At 44.7% G+C, this 19,076-nt stretch overlaps 1 protein-coding gene and 1 long non-coding RNA gene across 2 annotated transcripts; one reads left to right on the top strand and one right to left on the bottom strand.

Moving 5' to 3' along the window:
* Positions 1-3,416: 3,416 nt before the first annotated feature.
* On the top strand, positions 3,417-4,052 carry LOC128437570 (uncharacterized). The gene is made up of 2 exons (XR_008338229.1): positions 3,417-3,660; positions 3,747-4,052. It is a non-coding gene; the product is annotated as an uncharacterized LOC128437570 (long non-coding RNA).
* A 5,955-nt stretch (positions 4,053-10,007) lies between these two features.
* On the bottom strand, positions 10,008-18,802 carry LOC128436776 (zinc finger protein 318). The gene is made up of 6 exons (XM_053418624.1): positions 18,344-18,802; positions 17,627-18,044; positions 16,456-16,590; positions 14,180-15,823; positions 13,531-13,601; positions 10,008-12,591 (listed from the first exon to the last, which is right to left on the bottom strand). Exons 2-6 carry the CDS (start codon positions 18,014-18,016, stop codon positions 12,564-12,566), a joined length of 2,268 nt encoding a protein of 755 aa, XP_053274599.1. The 5' UTR covers positions 18,017-18,044; positions 18,344-18,802; the 3' UTR covers positions 10,008-12,563.
* Positions 18,803-19,076: the final 274 nt, after the last annotated feature.

The following is a 19,076-nucleotide window of genomic DNA, read 5'->3' as shown; positions in this document are numbered from 1 at the left end:
TATATAAACTCACGATGAAATAAATTTTAATCTGTGGTTATACCATGACAAAATGTAGAAAAGTCCAAAGGGGGTGAATACTTATGCAAGGCACTGTAAGAAGTCACAGCCTCTTTGTACTCATCCAGACTATTAGTAGCAGTCCTGAACACATCCCAATCTGTACAGTCAAAGCACGCCAGAAGATCCTCCAAAGCTTCACTGGTCCACTGCTTTGAAGTCCTCACAACAGGTTTGCAGAGTTTTAATTTCTGCCTGTATGCAGGAATCAAATGGACCGTGACATGGTAGGGGCGGGGTTTGTCTTACCTGGGGTGTGAAAAAATAAAATACTTCCTCAAAGATGAAACCAAACATTAGACCTCCTTTAATAGAAAATAAATAAAAGACTTCGACCTTTTGCCCAATTAAACATGTTGATAATATTTAAGAAAAAAATTATACATTTAAATAGTTTTTTTATTATTGTTAAACTTTGTTTATAACTCCTGGTGATGTATTTACAGAGTTATGTTAGTGTATGTGTGAACTTTATTTTGATTTTAAATAAAGATTATTTAAAGAAAACTGTGTGTGGTCCATGTGGTGTAAGAATAATATAATATCTCTATTTATTAGGGACAAAGTTTCCTATTTTTGTATTTTTTATATTTTAACTTGCACACTTACACCACATTGAATTTTTTGTATGTGTAAACCTGCTTGGGAACAAAACCTGATGCAAATGACACGTTAACTCCTGTTTTCAACTACTGACACGGAAAGAAGAAGGTAGAAGGGTGAGAGGGTTCAGGACAAACGTCCCCTCATCCCTCTTTTCTTTGTGTAATCATTTGTCTGCTGTGTAATGGAAAATTTCCCTGATCAATGTCTTACTACTGTTTTGACTGTTTTCTGTGCACTTAGCTGATACAGCATCAATGTCTCCCACCTCCTGTTGACCTTTATTTGTGAAACTGTGTGCTGGACTTGATTCCTCTTTTTGTAACAGTGATGCCAGACAGCAGATGGTCCTGTCTGCTTTTTGTTTTGTTTCCTGTTCATCACATTGTATAAAAACCTTCCTTTTTAACTTCTCGTCGTTGCATTCTGAGCCATGTTGCTGGCTGTGTAACCCTCTTCAGAGCTAATAATTAAAACTCGAAGGCAACTCCGGTCTGAGAAACTCATTACTTCGAAGCTCAAGAGAAATTTCCACAACAAATTTGGCGTCACGAACAGGATCCCTTGAAAGATCGTCTGGACCTTAGAAGTCTTCAGTGGTTGGCCAACCGGGAGAAGAAATAAAATCTGGACCAAAGTGACTGGGGTTCTGGACCTTATTCACAGGGATCCAAAGACCTCTCTTTGGTCATATTATATCTGGTGAGATGTTGAAATTCAGATTTTTCATGACTGCTTAGAGGATTTCTCAAATAAAAAATCAAACAGACATAGGAAATAACACATTTATGGTTTTATTTGGAATGGGTGTATTAGTCATTGTCTCTGGATTATTGTGAATGAAGTTTATCTGACCCATCCTCATGGCAATCATCCTAGTTGAAGGCATTTTTCCTGTTTTGCCGTAGAAAGAAACAAGGATTCGGGGAGACGTCTGCGTCTTAAATTGAGTGTTCAAGGGAAATTGTGGATGAGTACGATTTCCTTCACTTAATTAATAAGGTTGTGAAATTGTGGATGAGTACAATTTCATACAGCTAATGATAGGAAGGGTAACAAGGGAAGTCAGGGACATCCGGACTCAGGGGATCCAAAGTGTGGACCCTATGGTTGCAAGAGTGAGGACGGGACATTGTGACATTTCTTACAATATGGTCCAGAGACTTTGCTATTCCTCATAATAGGTCATTCAGTGTTGACAAAATTAAATTCCTAAGAGAAAAACCTATAAAAAGGTCATAATGTGGAAAGACAGAAGATACTAAGAAATGTCTCGAAATGTGGGGGGGGGGGAAGACTGGACAGAAAAAAAACGTATATAAAAAAAAAGGGAGATTAAAGGAACTGAGAAAGTTGAAAAGAAATTACATAGATCTCTGTATCCTCCATTTACAGGGTGTGGCGGTCCTCTCCTCAACGCCTGGTTTCCTCCTCCTCAACGACAAATCCCTCCTCAATATGATGCAGTGACAAGACCAGACTCTACCAACCAACGAAGAGTCAGTCGCTGACTATCTGACTCGTCTGACTGTCCTGTTTGACCAGCACAGCGGCACCACAACTGGTTGACCAACCGGATGCTTATGATACACATCCAAAACAGGCCTTTCTGAATTGTCTGCTTCTCCACTACGGGCAAAAAGATCAACAGCTCCAGAAAGCACAGCTAACTATGATGCAGGCTGTGTCGGCACTGGTTGGGCCCCTTAGTCAAGATGGCGACGAAAGCAGAGCCAACAACTGCACTGAACCAGGAAGAGAGGCAGGGGTGGACTGGCCATCTGGCATACCGGGCATCGTCCCGGTGGGCCGTTGACCCAATGTGGGCCGGTCTGGTCCGCTATGTTTTTTTCCCGTTTGTTTTTCTCTTCTTCCTCTCTAAATTCCCTCCAAATGGGCCGGCCAATTGGCTACAGAGGGCTAGCAGTGTGTTTCCAGCATCGACACATATTATTGGTCTATTGTTTGTCATTGTCAATCAATCATGGGCTGACAGGCTCAGAGAGCCCTGACAGTGCTGTCAATCACAACACAAACCAGGGTGGGGCGGGACCTCATGGCATTGGCGGGGGGAGTCGCGGGACGGGCTGCTGCTGAGACAGAAACTTAAAATGGATAATAAGAGTGAAAAAGCCCGGGTGGCGCTGAGAAGCATCGGGAAAAAGCTGAAGTCTCTGGAGGTGGAGGCTGCTACATGTGCCAAACTGACGGACCTGTTTGGTGCCGGGTTCACCAGCCCAGCAGCAGCAGGTGCGCCGGGAGATGAGCGAGGAGGACTCGACAATGATGAGCGAGTGGAGGCAGACATGGTAAGGAATGTTGGCCTGGGGCTGGCTAGGCTACATTTTTTAGACATGTCCAAAACAAAGTAGAAAACGTTTTTGATTTTGTTTTAATATGCCGAAATGTGATATTATGGGTTATTATTGTTCAGATGATTTAGCTAAGCTAGCTAAGAGCTGCTAACGTCTACTGTTGCCATAGCAATAGTAAACTTTCTCAGCTGTAAATAGAGATGCAGAATCAAGCTAATTAATTTCAGAAGTTTTATTGTGCTTATGTGTTGATCCTTAATGGTGTGAGCATGTACACTAAATGATCAATTATTCTCCATTACAGGTTGTTGTGATATATTTGAGGAGTCGTTCTCCCTCTGTTTTATATGAGGACATTTGGGACCACTGTTAGAATTTGGTAAGTTTATCATGTATTTTTTAATGTATAAATTCATACTTCATAATTATAATAATTTTCAAAAGGTTTTAAAAGAAACACACATCCAAAAAGTTCTCAACTCTAGGTGCAGGACAGAGGAAAACATTTTCTTTATTTTTCAGACATTATAATGTATCCATGTCCTTCTCAGGTTGACCACTTGACATGTGAGAGCCTGAGGAGTTGTTCCCCTCTGTCCATGTTCGAGGACTTGCTCTCTGTCTGCCTCCACTCTCTGCCTTCACTGTACCAAAGTTTGTCTGTTGAGTCTCCTCTAGTCTGGTGAGTTTATCATTTTTTATGTTTTATGAAATCATACTTAATATGTGATGATTAGAGACATTATAATGTATCCATGTCCTTCTCAGGTTGACCACTTGACATGTGAGAGCCTGAGGAGTTGTTTTCCAGACACAGGTAGAGCTGGCAGGGGCGTCACCCTGGGCCTGCCCTTTTGGGCTGGGCTTCAGCTGCAGATCTAAAGGCTGCTTCCAGGGGCATGGGGCCCTCAGCCTTTGTTTTTCTTTGCTTCTGCACCTTACAACATACATCACACCTTATTTTCACACATCCAAACACTGTTAACACCACTGACGCGTAACATATTTTACACATCCCACTACGTAGTTAGAGCTATCTTGATTTGGAGTTAAATAAATTTACTTTTGGCTTGAGAGGTTTGTGTGTGGCCTCCCTTCTTGTTGCCATCTTTGAGCTAGGTGGTAACAGTAGTATGCATGAGAGAAGACGCCGCAAGATTTGTGGACTTCTATGTGGTGTCCGCTGATAATGTAGTGGGCTGGTCTGGACAGACAATGCCAGGGCTGAATTTTTGTCCCAGTCCACCCCTGAAGAGAGGGATGCGGTCGCGGACTTGGCCGTGGTAGAGGCTTCTCTTGACGACCCCAGCTTGCCAGAGATGATTGTTTCATCTGCAGACAAATAGGACATTGGGTAAAGGACTGCCCCCCGCAGCGAGAGTAAAGGGGGGGCAAGAACTTTCCCTGCTGACTGAAATACAGGAAGTAAGGGGGAAGCGGGCGGAGGGAAGACGACCTGCCTGCCCACAGAGGTGCAGAAAAAGGGAGGTGAAACAGACAGACACACAAACACACAATGTTAAATAAATTATGCTTTTCAAGAAAATGCCTCAACTCGAACTGTGTGCTAACGGTCACAAACTCAATTCCATGGTCGACTCTGGTGCAGGTTATTCTGTGGTTAGGATGTTTGATTTATCCACATCTCCTGAAATGAGTGGTTGCTTTATTTTCTCTCAAGGCTCAACAGCAACAGTAAAGCAAAATTTCACAAAACCTCTCCTGTGCACGGTTAAATTTGACAAACATCCCATAAGGTTTAACATGATTTTCTGTTGTCTCGTTTATGAATCTCTGTTTTGGCTTTTTCTCGATGATTCTCTGAATGTGTCCAATATTGTTCGCTTGTAGACTCATCCATTGTTTTTTGTTTTTTGCTGGGACGACGGGGAAGAACACAACTGTGTTGCTGAACTTCCAATCCAGTGTTCACCTGGACCTGACCTTTCTGACGAACCTCTTTCGAACTCTGACTTGACTCTGTATGTAATTGGGTCCTCTTCAAGTGACCCTGTCTCTGCTACTAACTGTGTTGGTTTTTCCGTTTGTTCAGATAACGATGTTCTCCTCTCGAGTTCTCTTCCTCAACACCTCTCAGCCCAGACAGCACGGAAGTATGCAAATTTTATACTGGTAAAACACCCACAGTCTACACTGACTCCAGATATGCATTCGGTGTAACTCATGATTTTGATGACCTTTGGCAAAATAGAAACTTCTTTCAAACCACAGGCTGTCACACTCACATCTGACATGCCACTTCCTCTTTTTCATACATAGACAGTATGTATCACTTCTGAGATGTCCTCCACCCTCTCTGCAGTACAGTCCACTGTTACTCCTCCTGAGATCTCCCTATGGAAGACCTCTGGTGCTATGTTCCGAACTGGTGTGTGGTATGGTCCTGAAAACAAACCCTGTTTGCCAAAAACCTATCTTCCCCCATTATGCTAAGTTAGCTCACGGTAAAGATCATACTGTGGCGTGCACTCATGGGTGTGTCCTCTCACCCAGTGGGTTGATGGGTAATGTTAGAGGCTGTAGCTATATATATTTCCCGTATGGGGAACATGTGCGAGTTCTTCCTGGCTACTGAATAAACGACAGTAAACAGTACCTGCGTCTCTGCCTTGCCTTGTCTTGCCACATTGGTGACCCCGTTTTTTGGACATGTTCGAGGTAGAGGAGGATAGTGTCCCTTCCTCATCGGGGGAAGACGTATTTTCTTCCCCGGCGACCGTTGACCGTGTCTCCACAACGACCATGGCGCCGCAGCTTCCGCGGCCGACCAGCTCCGCGGAGCACGTTAAACTGCCGGTGTTTTGGCAGAACGACCCCGCGCCGTGGTTTCTGCACGCCGAGGCTCTTTTCCATCTGCGAGGAGTAACGGCAGACGACTCCAGGTATTTTTTGGTGGTCGCGGCTTTGGACCAGCAATCCACCCGGCGCGTGATGCAGCTCCTGCGAGCCCCGCCGCTGCGCGGAAAGTACGCCGCCCTCAAGCAGCTTCTCCTCCGGCGCTACAGCTTGTCAGCCGCGGAGAGAGCGGACAAGCTACTGTCGCTTCCCGGTTTGGGCGATGGTTCGGCAGTGGACTTGATGGACGAGATGCTGTCGTTGCTGGGCTCCGAGGATGATGGTTTCCTGTTCCCGCACATCTTTCTGCGTCAGCTCCCGCTGCAGGTGCGCGCAGCCCTCGCCAACTCTTCTTGTTTGGCGGCCGGCGACTTCCGTGGATTGGCTGAGCAGGCGGACCGGATCCTGCTGACTTCGAGGAACGTCTCCGTGCAGAGTGTGGCCGTGGAGTCCTTGCAGCCGACGTTGGAGGACGAGGTTCCGGCATTGACGGCTGCAGTTTCCACCCGCAGACAGCGCGGCCAGCTGTGTTTCTTCCATCAGCGCTTCGGCAGCAAGGCGCGCCGCTGCGTTCCTCCGTGCGCGTTCGAGGCACCGGGAAACGGAAGAGCCGGCGCTCGGTAGCAGCCGTGGGCGCTGGCGAGCAAGAGGAGCTGCTGTTCGTTCATGACTCCATATCAGGTAATCAGTTCCTGGTGGACTCCGGCTCGCAGAAGAGCCTTCTCCCTCCTGCAGCTACGGACCTCTCGGCCTGTGGCAGTGGTCAGCGTCTGACAGCGGCTAACGGTTCGGCTATAGAGACGTTTGGTACCAAGTCTGTGACTGTGTGTTTCAATGGACACAAATTTCTGTGTGACTTTGTTGTAGCCTCCATTACGGTTCCTATTATCGGAGCAGATTTTCTGTGCACTAATGGGTTGTTAGTGGATGTAGCTAATCGCAGGCTCATTGATGCTGTGTCTTTTGCGTCTTTTCCGTGTCAGACAGGGGGACCCGGGCCGTTAACATACGCTAATTTCGCGGCGTCAAAGGATGTCTTCCAGCGCTTACTGGCGGAATTTCCTTTGCTGACAACGCCCGCATTTTCTGCCGCGGTTACTAAACACGGCGTGGAACATCTCATTCCCACTGCGGGTACGCCCGTTTTCGCACGTTCGCGTCGCCTCGACACCGTGAAGTTAGCCACCGCGAAGGAGGAGTTTGCTACCATGGAGCGTTTGGGGATCGTTAGGCGGTCCAACAGCCCGTGGGCTTCGCCGCTCCACATGGTGCCCAAGGCGGACGGGTCTTGGCGGCCGTGCGGTGACTTCCGCCGTTTAAATAACATTACGGCCCATGACCGTTATCCCATTCCGCATGTTCAGGATTTTTCGATTCGTCTGGCGGGCATGACAATTTTTTCTAAAATCGATTTGGTGCGAGGTTATCATCAGGTGCCTGTGCGGGCAGAGGACGTGCCCAAGACTGCAGTCATTACACCGTTTGGGCTTTTCGAGTTCCTGCGAATGCCGTTCGGCCTTAAAGGCGCAGCGCAGACGTTTCAGCGCTTGATGGACTCGGTGTTACGTGACCTCGCGTTTGTTTTCGTCTATTTGGACGACATCTTGGTGGCCAGCCCGTCGGTTGATGAGCATTTGTCGCACCTTAGGCAGGTTTTCCAGCGCCTGGATGGACATGGTCTCATTGTCAACACAGCCAAGTGCCAGTTTGGGCTGTCTGTCATAGACTTTTTGGGCCATCGCATTTCGTCGCAGGGTGCGGTTCCTTTGCCCTCGAAGGTGCATGCAGTTGCGGATTTTCCCCGTCCGGTCTCGGTCAGGTCGCTACAGGAGTTTTTGGGCATGGTAAACTTTTACAATCGTTTCTTGCCTCGTGCGGCCCAACTCCTGCAACCATTGTATGGTGCTTTGAAGCTTAAGAAAGCCAAGGACCAGGTTGACTGGACCCCTGTGAGGATCCAGGCTTTTGAGGGGGCTAAGGCTGCCCTGGCTAACGCGGCGCTTCTGGCGCACCCCGTTCCTCGGGCGCCCATCGCCCTCACGACCGATGCTTCGGATGTGGCTGTCGGTGCAGTTGTGGAACAGCGTGTTGCGGGTGCGTGGCATGCCAACATGTTCTGCAGAGAACAACCACTTGACTGAGAAGCGACAGTCAGTTTTGACCAGCAATATATATTCAATTGGTAATTGGGCTAACTGAAGGCAATTGTACCTAACCGTTTGCAAAGGTGTGCTAAATCATTTGAAATTTGTGCTACCATCAAGGAGGCAGGCAAGGTGCAGGACCTGCAACCAGCCACCAAGGGCAATTGAGATGCTTTGGCTTCACTTTTGAGTAGCAGTCATGTCGTCCATCTTTATTTCCAGCTGTGGGTCAATTTAGGGGCTGCATCATAGCAACACGAGTAGAAGGGCTCGTACAGATGCTTCCTTTCATACCAGGAAAAGCTCTGATGAGTGAATCCTTCCAGGTCCAACATGTCCCAGGACTCATTGCACTTCGGTGACGAACCGTGTCAACTCAACAAACGGCTCACATGTTAAAACCAAGGGGCATTAAGCTTTCTGTCGTGTCCAACTTAATGACAGGACAAGCTTCTCCTCTGTGGACCAGACGGTCTCATTTAGTTTCAGCCTTCAGTCTACCTGACCGAGGAAGGAGGTGGGTTGAGTAGATTGTGTCCTCTGAAGGTTGCAGCCCCTGAACTGAGACACAGCTCTCTTGTTTAACAGTGTGAGAAATGTATTCTATCACCTGCAGTTATTGATGATTGTCATGTCCACTTCCTGTGTCCTTCTCCTCATGTCCATCAGGAGTCATCATCTTGGCCTTCGTCCTGTGCTGGTTGCCCTTGATCGTCGCTCTGACCATGACCTATGTTTCTCAAAGGAGACAGTTCTAACAATATACACAATAACACACACACTGACAGTACAGACAATTACATAGTGACTGAAACACACTTTAATTTTTTCGTGGTAGCCTCGATCCTTTCCCGTCTCAGTGCTGCCATCAACCCTCTGGTGTTCAACCTGATGTCAGCCAGGTACAGACACGCTGTGCGTAGCCTCGTGCACACGCACTGTCTCACACCATCTCACTGACCGAGCACAACGCTCTCATCAGGATACTTCACAACTTTGTAGACATATAGGCACCGGTAACAACAGCAGAAACACAAGGTAGCTTTGATGAACACTGGTGGTTCTGCAACGACCATATTAACAAACTGAATTCAGCTGCTTTCAGACCTGCACTGAATTAAGATATGAGCTTTGACTGTAGGAGAAGCTAGCAATATGCTAACACAGAGCGAATACACAGCTAACCCAGCTAGCAGCAGTCATTTACAGATTTTCTCTGACAGTAACTTTCAGGCATTTCTGCAATCTAATCGGGCTGAGCGAAGACCCGCCCCCACCTAGCCTCCGATTTGTTAGTTTAAGGCTAGTCCAGTGATGATTGGTCGGAATTTGGGGAATGAAAATGAAATAAGCCAGTCAGAGGTTGGGTAGGGGCGGGGTTTGTCTTACCTGGGATGTGAAAAAATAAAATACTTCCGCAAAGATGAAACCAAACATTAGACCTCTTTTAATATAAAATAAATAAAACCTTCATTATTATTATTATTCAGGCAAATGAATTGGCTTTTTGAGGGCTTTAACATGCTCAAATTCTTACAAAAATTTACAGAAAGTTAGAAAGTGTTGAAAATTTACATATTCTGGAAGAATTTTCAATGGGCGTCGCAAAATGGCTCAACGGTGCCCCCCGAGACCCCCGGAACGTGTTCACATCGACAAATCTTCAAAAAAATTGATACACAGGTGTATCATGACCAGACAAACATAAAAGTCTTGAGGTGCAATTGGACAACGCTACAGGTAGCCTGCTTTTTTGCATTTTGTGATCATATTGGCCATATTCCACATTTTTACTTTGAGGTACTTGGACCAGGGCTTTCATCAGATCAACTTCAAATTGAGATGAGTGTCATCACAAGATGGAGATACAAAGTTATTACAAGATCGATTTTTCGTCACACTGTGTGACCGTGGTGTGGCGTCAAAGTTTGATTACACGCCATTAAAACACAACGTTTTGTATCGCGGACATACATGGACCATGAATCCTTTGATGCTGAGCCGTAAACAAACAACTCCACTCCTGCAGTGACAGTGGTCAAAGATCATTTATTTATGACGTTTGTGTGTTCAAATTAAAACAGTTTTTTTAATGGTGATTTATATGCACTCTGACCATTCAACAATTAAAATGTGAACGGTTGAGTTCTTTATTGTTAAACATTGCTCACTTAGTACCAGTGAGCTCTATTTCTTCCTCACCTGTCCTTTGTCTGCCAAAGCTCTATTTGAGCTCAATGCTAAATTAGCACGGAAAACATAAAAATAAAGGCAAATATTGGACATAAAATTACCAGGTGTTGAGAAACACAACTCTGAATGAAATGAATTATTGGTCTGTATGATACATGTGAAAATTTGCAAACTGTGTGAACAGCCTCTGCCACCGAAGCCAAAGCCTCTTCACCAGCTGTAGAACAGCATCAGACCTCTTCTGCTGGCTGAACAAACACATCTCCGCACAGGCTGGGAGTGAATTCAACAGCTTTTGGGGCCAGACCGTCCAACTAGTCCGGTTCAGTGCAGCAACTTCCATGATGATGTCATGTCAGTATTGAGTACACATGTTTCTGCTGTCCACTAGCCTGGATGCCAGACAACTTAGCCCCGCCCACAACATTTGAGGTCGGGAAGTTCGGTCTGGAGTCGCTCCGTTGGGGAGAAATTATGCCTGGTTCGAAAGTGACCGGACCAATCACATTGTCAGGGCGGGCTTTATACGATGAAGGACAGATGATCAACGGTAACGTAATCAACCACGTCATCAAAGTGCGCTTGGGTTGAATTCGTTTTCAACAAACCTGCCTGGCGCTGGAGAGCTGAGATGTGTAGATGCTGCCATTGAGTCTGTTTTAGAAGACATCGACAGCGCATTCATTTTGAAAGAGGAACAGAGAACGCGGAGGCGATGCCGAAGCGCCGCGCTAATCCCTATCGCCCCGACCGGACACTGAAGCAACGCTGAACCGCCGGGCAGCGCTAATAATATCACGCGTTGATCCAGTAGTATTCAAGCATATACTTACTTGTTGCTCCAACATTAAGCAACAGTGTCCCAACATTTGTCTTTCTTGGTGTTGTCTTTATACAACATGTTCCAAGGATCAACTTCAACTTCAATTATTAATTTAATGTCATCCATGAACTTCTCCGCTTCGTTAAATGTCGGGTGTCGAGGGTAAATTACGTATTCTCCACTCAAGCCTATGTGGAGAATACGTAGCCCGACCCCCTCTCTCTCTTATTATTTTTATCACTGCTTGTGTGGCTGTAGTGGATGGGCAGAGGGGGACATTTAATAATGTCATTGGTAAAATTAAAACTCCAGGACAACAGAAGGGGAAATCAAAGTATGGGATGCATATTTGATCATTTATATCATATCAAATATGTCATCAATATCGTTTAAAATCATTTTTCAGTGTGTTTCCTGGCGCGATACACTCGCGTCAAGCGCAAAAAATAGACTCGACACAGAAACGATCACTGCACGGCGCTGGGCAGCCTTGGCGCAGCGCGGCGCTTCAGCCTCCGGTGTGACCAGCACAAAGGTTTAACATGGGGGTGGATGGGAGCCAGCTGTTATTTAAGGCTTGACTCTGCGCTAAGCATCGCTTTGGCGTCGCTTCAGCGTCCGGTGTGAACCCGGCGTTAGTAAATAACTCACAATGAGTCGCTTAACATACGTCACATACTACGTTGCTCTGATTGGTTGTAGGTCTATCCAATTGAGACAAGAGGCTTTTTTTTCCTGGTTCGGTTGAAACACGCCCCATAATCACAGCCCAATGGTGCGGTATCAGACTCACATTCTGAATAGAATTGTGAGTTTGACAACGTCAGGCTAGCTGCCCACAACATAGCTACAAATATAATCATAGTTATAGCAGGTTTAATGTTTAGCATCTCAGTATTTATAGCATTATGCTAGAGCCTCACCAAAACAACAAATTCCTTTTTGATCTATCATGAGAAATTAAGTCTCAGACATAAGGAAATTCCGACATATTGACAGCGCTAGAATAAATGTAGGGTCACAAAGTCACTGGGATCCTCTAGGATGATTATTCAAAAAAAATATACAGTAAAAAATGACAATTCAAGATCGCTTTTGACCACAGAAAAGAAAGCAGGTCTAGTCTATTGTAAAAAAAAAAAGCTTTCACATTTTCATTACTGTACACTGTACTCAGTGTGTGAACAGCAATTATTGAGTGAATGCATGTGTACAAAAATAATAGAGTTAAGGGATAGTTAATCCAAAAACGAAACTGCGTTCATTGTCTATTCACCACTATGTCGATGGAGGGGTGGGTGAGGATTAGGAGTCCACCAAACATATTCGGAGCTTCAGGGGTAAACAGGGGTGCAGCCAAATCCTCCAGATGAGGCAAATGGTGACCGATTCTTCCAACGGAAAAACATACCTGACATTCACATTCGGATCAAATGTATTTCACTTAATGGAGAAGGATTCAGCGTAAATCTGTAAATATGACAAATCCCCATGACACAAAAAAACGTATGTGTAAATGACGAGTGTTAAATGTGAGGTCCATGTGGTCTGTCATCACACAAGGTACATTCATATAAGGTCTTGATAATCCACTGATCTACAGAAAAAAAGAAACAATTTCATAAATTACATGAGGCCAGGTGACAAAGTTTCCATTAAAGTCATCATCAGAAACTTCACTACCAAAACACTGTCAGGGAATTTGTGACCAATTTGTTGTTTGATGAATTTTATGCCTGACCACGTGTCTCACAGAGAGGTGTGAAGAAGGCCACTGCAGGAAGGCTTTAGATCAGGAGGTTTTGTGTTTTGTTTTCAGAGTTAACATCGCTGGTGTTGTGAACAGATGAACCTTGAGACAGTCTCCTAGTAATCCCCACCTGACTTCCTGTGACCTTAATTTATACCTGTTCCCTCCCATTTGGTTTAATACTTGGGTGTTTCCATTGCACTTGATTCTGTTTGGTTAACCTGTTTGCATGCATGATGGACAAGGAATCTTCTCTGTGTACAAATCAATGTTGTAATAGACGAAAATATTCGTTGTTGTAATAAAGTGAGGCTCATCAAGTTAATTATTTCATTCACCACATAGATGACAAAGTCAGCCATCTTTAATCACATATCTCTGCCAAAGAATGTATTCATCAATCAGAAAAAATCTATTTGAGAAATGAATGCAGTGCCTTTTCAAAATCTGCCTTTTCTCGTGTCCTGTGTTAATACTACAGTGCTGAATTATTCTTTATTATTAGTGAGTCCTCCTCAAACAGTTCTACAATATACAGTCACTTATTTTTGTTTGTGTGCTGGATGTTGTGCAAAGAGCTTTTTATACACAGTCTGTGGTGCAAAGAGAAGTTAGACAACTTTATGTTCATCCTACCATATCTATCTGCAATTCAGATTCAATAGCCAATCTTTTTCATAAAATAAAATTGTGGTGTTCAAATTGTATTAATATTAAACATATTGCACATCAAACCCGGCACTGCACTTTTCTCAGGGAGATTTAACATTGACTTTATGTACTTACTCATTGTGAGGGGTTCGGGAGATGGCTGGCTGTGTGACTTGTCGCCTCACCTTCTGGTTAAATGCTTCAAGCTACAAAAACAGGAAAAGAAAATCCTGAAGACAGTTGTTTCATTTTCTATTCAGTCAATTTCAATTTGATATGTGTGCAGTACTGATACCCTGTCTAGATTCTACTACATCTACTTTGTACATATTGCATTATTGAGGGTTTATCCTCTGTGCACCATGAATGTTTGCACTAAAATCCATATAGTTTTCAAGAAGTTTTCAGTCTAGTCCTGGTGGGCCCACAAACTGACATCATCATCCACAGAGCCATGCAGCTAGCTAGTCTTATTTATGTTATGGTACTGCATCAAAATATAATTTCCATATTTCCTTCAATCTTCTAGATCTGTTTCAGTAATGACAAATATCAGCTTATTTTCGACAGGACCATCTGAAGCACCTCAAAAACCCACAGTCGCATATTAATGTGTGATTGATTGAATTATTAGAATTTTTGTAAAAGATGTAAAAGAAATTGTTTCCTTGCGTGACTTAAATTTCCAGTAGTCTGAACTGAAACATGTCTGCTAATGAATGACAGAACTACACCTCCTACATGAGAAGGATAAGGAGGTTCATAAGACCAATCCTCCACTCACCTTTTTCCTCAGGTTCACCTTTATTTCCTCCTCCGATGTCAGTCTTTTTTCCTCCTCTTCCGGTGGAAGTCTTTTTTCCTCCTCCTCGCGGGGCAGTCTTTTTCCCTCCTCCTCGCGGGGCAGTCTTTTTTCCTCCTCCTCGCGGGGCAGTCTTTTTTCCTCCTCCTCGCGGGGCAGTCTTTTTTCCTCCTCCTCGCGGGGCAGTCTTTCTTCCTCCTCCTCGCGGGGCAGTCTTTTTCCCTCCTCCTCGCGGGGCAGTCTTTTTCCCTCTTTTGGCTTAGCGGTTTTTAAATTACTTTCATTTAAATTCCTTTTGTGCCGCCTTCTTCTGGCTCGAGCGCGATTTTTTGACTTTCTTTGAGCTTCTGAATATTTGCTTGAACGTGGTTGAATCCACGTTTGACGCATTTCTGTGCTAACTGTATTTATGACCTGCAGGCAGCGTTTGCCAGCTGATCCAGCCTGGCCTTCACTTGTAGACAAGTCCGGATTCACAAGCAAGTTAATGTCCTTAAATGCTGATCTCCTTCTTTGCCATTTATGAAGAGGGTTAACAATGTTTGGTGCTACTACCGATTCAGGAAAGTAATGGTCTCTAACCGGTGGATAAGGATACCCTCTGACATCAAGGGGGGGAGGAACAACCCCCTCCGTGTATGTGGAGTAAGAATTAGTGGTAGCACCATTATAGTCAGTGTACCTGGAGCCGTGGGGCAAAGTGTAATCTGAAAATTCGGACAAAGAAGCAGGGTGGGCATTGCAATAAACTTGTTCTTGATAATACTGATAAACATAAGAAGAGTCTTCTCCTCTGTCTTCGTCTGTGTCTATGTCTCTGGGCCTCTGAGCTTCCTCGCTGTCCTGGTTGCCATCTCCTGAGTTACTGCATTCAGACTCTAGCTTTCGTTCTGTACACCAAGTGTTAGAGGGATATTTGCGTGAGAGGCTTGGGATATAGCTCACCTCTGTCGACCTTGAAGAGGATGATGATGAGCTCCTGCAATGTCTGTCGGAGGCTCTCTGAGGACTCTCCTGCTCCACATGGCTGTCAGCATCAACCCTGCCTTCAGGCTTCTTTCCATATAGCCTCTCCTGAGTCCGGTCTGCCAGTTTGCTCATCTCCTCCACTTCCAGGCTCAACCCCAGAGTTTTAAGTATGTTCTGCAGCTGCTCATGCTGCTCATCCACCTTTGGCGGTTCTTCCTCTTTCTTCTTCTTTTTTACTGCTGGAGGAGACTGTGATCCTCTGCCGGAACATAAAGAGCCATCTCCTTTGTCATACTTCTTTTTCTCTTCGTCCCCACGCAGAGGGGGACTGTTATTGAGGGATTTTTCTCTACTGGGCAAGCTTGTCCTTCTCGCTCCATCGTCAGTCCCACTGTATCCCGGCAGCGAGTCTCTGCTGTGCGATCCCTGGCTCTCACCCATTTCTGACTTGTCCTCCACAGCAGAGGGCTGAATGTTGAAGATCTCCTCACCTAAAGCAAGATTCTCACCATCTTCATTGACAATCCTGCTGAGCAAGTCAATGTCCACCCCTTTGTTGAGAACACTAAGGAAGCGCTGGAAACCCATGTCCCTGGTCTCCTCCTTGGCTGGTGAAGTTACTCTTTGGCTGGGAGGAGGCGGTGTAACTTCAGGGACCTGGGAAAAGTCACAGATACAGAGACTTCACTTATTGTAAAAGGACACCAAGGTCTTCATAGGCTGTTAGTCGGAGTGTTTTCGGGCTCTAACCCTTTGTCAAAACAAGCTGCTGTGCTTCTCAATGACAGCAAATCTGAGAAGTCACCTGCCAGCTCTGTGCCCAAGTGAGGCAGTAGAGAGACAAGAAACAAGAAGTACTGTTCATTTTATTAAATAACAATGTCCGCTTGTGACTGCAAAAGGCTGCACTAAATCCACTTCAATGAAAGTGTCTGAAAATGACAGCGTATTCTCTGTTTGAGGGAACTATGCTCATTATCCAGGCCCATTAAAGAAGAAAAGGGTCAAAATTTAGCAACTTTCAACTGTTCAGCCCTGTCTGAATGTGAATTGGACCTTTCTGAGGTCTTAAGGTAGTATGAGATTGCGTTTCCTCAGTACAACCAACCCCAAGAAGTTATAGGAAGTTATGGACTTTTCAAGAAAGCTTTTCAAAAAATCCACACATTTTTTTTAATTTACAGCAGTACAACAATATAGCTTGTGTTGCACTACACAATAAGCCATTGTGTAATAGCTATGAGGGGATTTCATTATGTTTTAGTGTTTACCTAAAACAAATTACAAACCTCTGTGTTTGGTGGCATCACGTGGGGGTCACTGAATCTCTGCTTCATTAAGGCCTTCACTCTCAGTTTGAGGGGATGATCTTCAAGGATCAAATCATCCTTGGATGAGTTCATTCTCCTCTTGGGTGACAGGACCTGAGCATAAACAGATGAAGCAATAAGACAATGTACAATATAGATATATACATGATAATACATTTATCAATTTATGGTAAATTGTTTTGTATTTATATAGCGCTTTTCTAGTCTTGATGAACACTCAAAGCGCTTTACAGTACAGTTTTACATTCACCTATTCACACACACATTCATACAGAGCATCTAATCGCAGCACTTTGTTATTCTATGGGGGCCATTCAGGGTTCACCATCTTGCCCAAGGACACTTCGGCATGCAAATGGGTTAGACTGGGGATCGAACTTCCGACCTTCAGGTTGGAGGACGACCACTCTATCCCTCAGCCAAAGCCGCCCATTTATGCTAGACACTGTCGATTCTCATTGATGTTATCAATATTTTTGTTTTGCTTTGCTGCAAGTGACATGTGTCGCACTTCTGTCCGTCCCGAGAGAGAGATCCCTCACAGTCTCTCTGAGGTCTCTCCTGTTCAAAGGTTTTTTTCCTCCCTCTTTAGGAGCAGGGGATGTCACACATTGTTAAGCCCTTCGAGGGAATTGTGGCTGTACAAATAAAATTCATCAGATGACAGTCCATTACCTCGAAAGCACTGTTTTCTCACAGTAAGCTACTGGTATAAAAGAGCTGATTGATTACTGGATTAATCTACAACTGTTAAAGGTCCAATGTGTAAGATTTAGGTGAAAGGGATCTATTGACAGATATTTAATATAAAGCAATCCTAGTGATGTTTTCACGAGTGTGACATCTACGTTATACATTTTTTGTTGTTTTTACCCTAGAATGGGCCCTTTATATCTCATACTTTATATTTACATCAGGGGGGTCCCCTATATGGAAGCCAACATGTTTCTTGTAGTAGTACAGAATGGACAAACTAAACACCCGTTGAGCTTTTATGAAAACTGAAGGCTACCACAGGTTCTCTTTCATGTTTGGAAGGGGAGGGTGAGGTGAGGGTTATTCAGCTGCCACATGACAACCCACCACTTTATGTCACTACATTTTACACACTGCAACTGTTAATACTCACCTTTGGCCAAATGCTGAGAGATTGCCGCTGCTGCAGAATGAAATTGACTCTGTCTCGAAGGCTTTCCCTGTTGCTTGTGTCTGCATCGGAGGAGAGGCCTGGCTCCAAAGCTTTCAAAGCAATGGAAGCTTTCTTGAGTATTATTTTCTGATGAATCTCTCGGAGCTCTTCACACTTTCTTGCGAGCTCCATGTCATTCATTTCTTCAGCCGCGTTGACTCCGCTGCGGTTGTGTGCTTCATCAGCCGGGTATCTTGAGTATTCGCAGTATGTGTCACAGCCATTGTAAGATCTTGAGGTGTTTCTCATGCTGTTACTAACATCATCGTCACTTGGGTCCAGATGTTCCTGCAGTCCTCGCAGGGCATCCCCCCACTGTCGTGGATTCATGGTTCAGTCAGATCAGTGTGTGAACTTCCTGTAAAGATGGGTAGAAGTGTGTTAGCAGTTACCTGTAGTTATTGTAGTGAGCAGGCGGTAACTTAGATCTGACTCGGTCTAAACAAGATGTGCTCACACAGACACACAATCTTCCAGGGACCCAGACATTACTTTAGCTTGTGTCGAGAAATCCCGCTACAGTTTCTAAACAGAAGCTAAATTACATCTATACATGCTTTAATATTCATGGTTTGACTAATCATAACCCGAGCAGACTGCAAACCCACTAAACACACTGTTTGTGTAGCTTAGCTTGGCAGCTAACAGACTGTTTACCTGTTAGGATTCCTCAAGCGGTGCATGGTTCTTCTCTCACATCGCGGAGGAAAATGCTGTTTTTATGAAAAATGTTATAATGAAAATGGTTATTTAAGAGTGAGGAGTCCATACTGGTATGTGATGAGTTTCAGCAGGAGATTAGGAAGAGTAGAAAACTGCTTTGAGTGACGAAGAGAGGTAGCAGGGAGCTCGCTGAGGTGCAGAAATACACTACAGCAGCGCCGCCTCCTGGAGGGAGGGCAGACTACAACCAGATACCCGAGGCGTTGACATGTTCTCGTTTCTACCTTGTATCCAAATCACTAAAAGCCCGTGATGGACATCAACACGTCCTGTCACTCTCCTTTCTGCGAAGACAGTTCACCAAGTGTTTGATGATGAATAATAAAACTGTTAATGCAACTGAGCCTGTTCAGTATCAACACATTTCAAAATCTGGCCTTGGTTAAATCACTGACCACCATCAGTGACAGCGCAAGTTTGTCTGTAACCCAATGTAGTGATCCTTACAGGCAAATAGGATAGTTTTTTTGGACTGTCTTATCTTTTATAGACCTTCTCCTGGTGTATTGAGGGTCATACGGATATAACGGATGCAAGACCTTTGACCCGAAAAATCAAAGTCAATCATTTTACTTAATTTGAAGAAATTCCCTCAGCATTCCTGACATTTCAGTCAACCCAGTGCTGGCACTAGCCCCTAAAAATACATATGCTCAGTACTTGCGAG

Source organism: Pleuronectes platessa, chromosome 3 (genome assembly GCF_947347685.1).
Source record: "Pleuronectes platessa chromosome 3, fPlePla1.1, whole genome shotgun sequence".
NCBI lineage: Eukaryota > Metazoa > Chordata > Actinopteri > Pleuronectiformes > Pleuronectidae > Pleuronectes > Pleuronectes platessa.
Note: the sequence above shows the minus strand (reverse complement) of the source record. Positions and strands in the feature narration are given on the sequence as shown.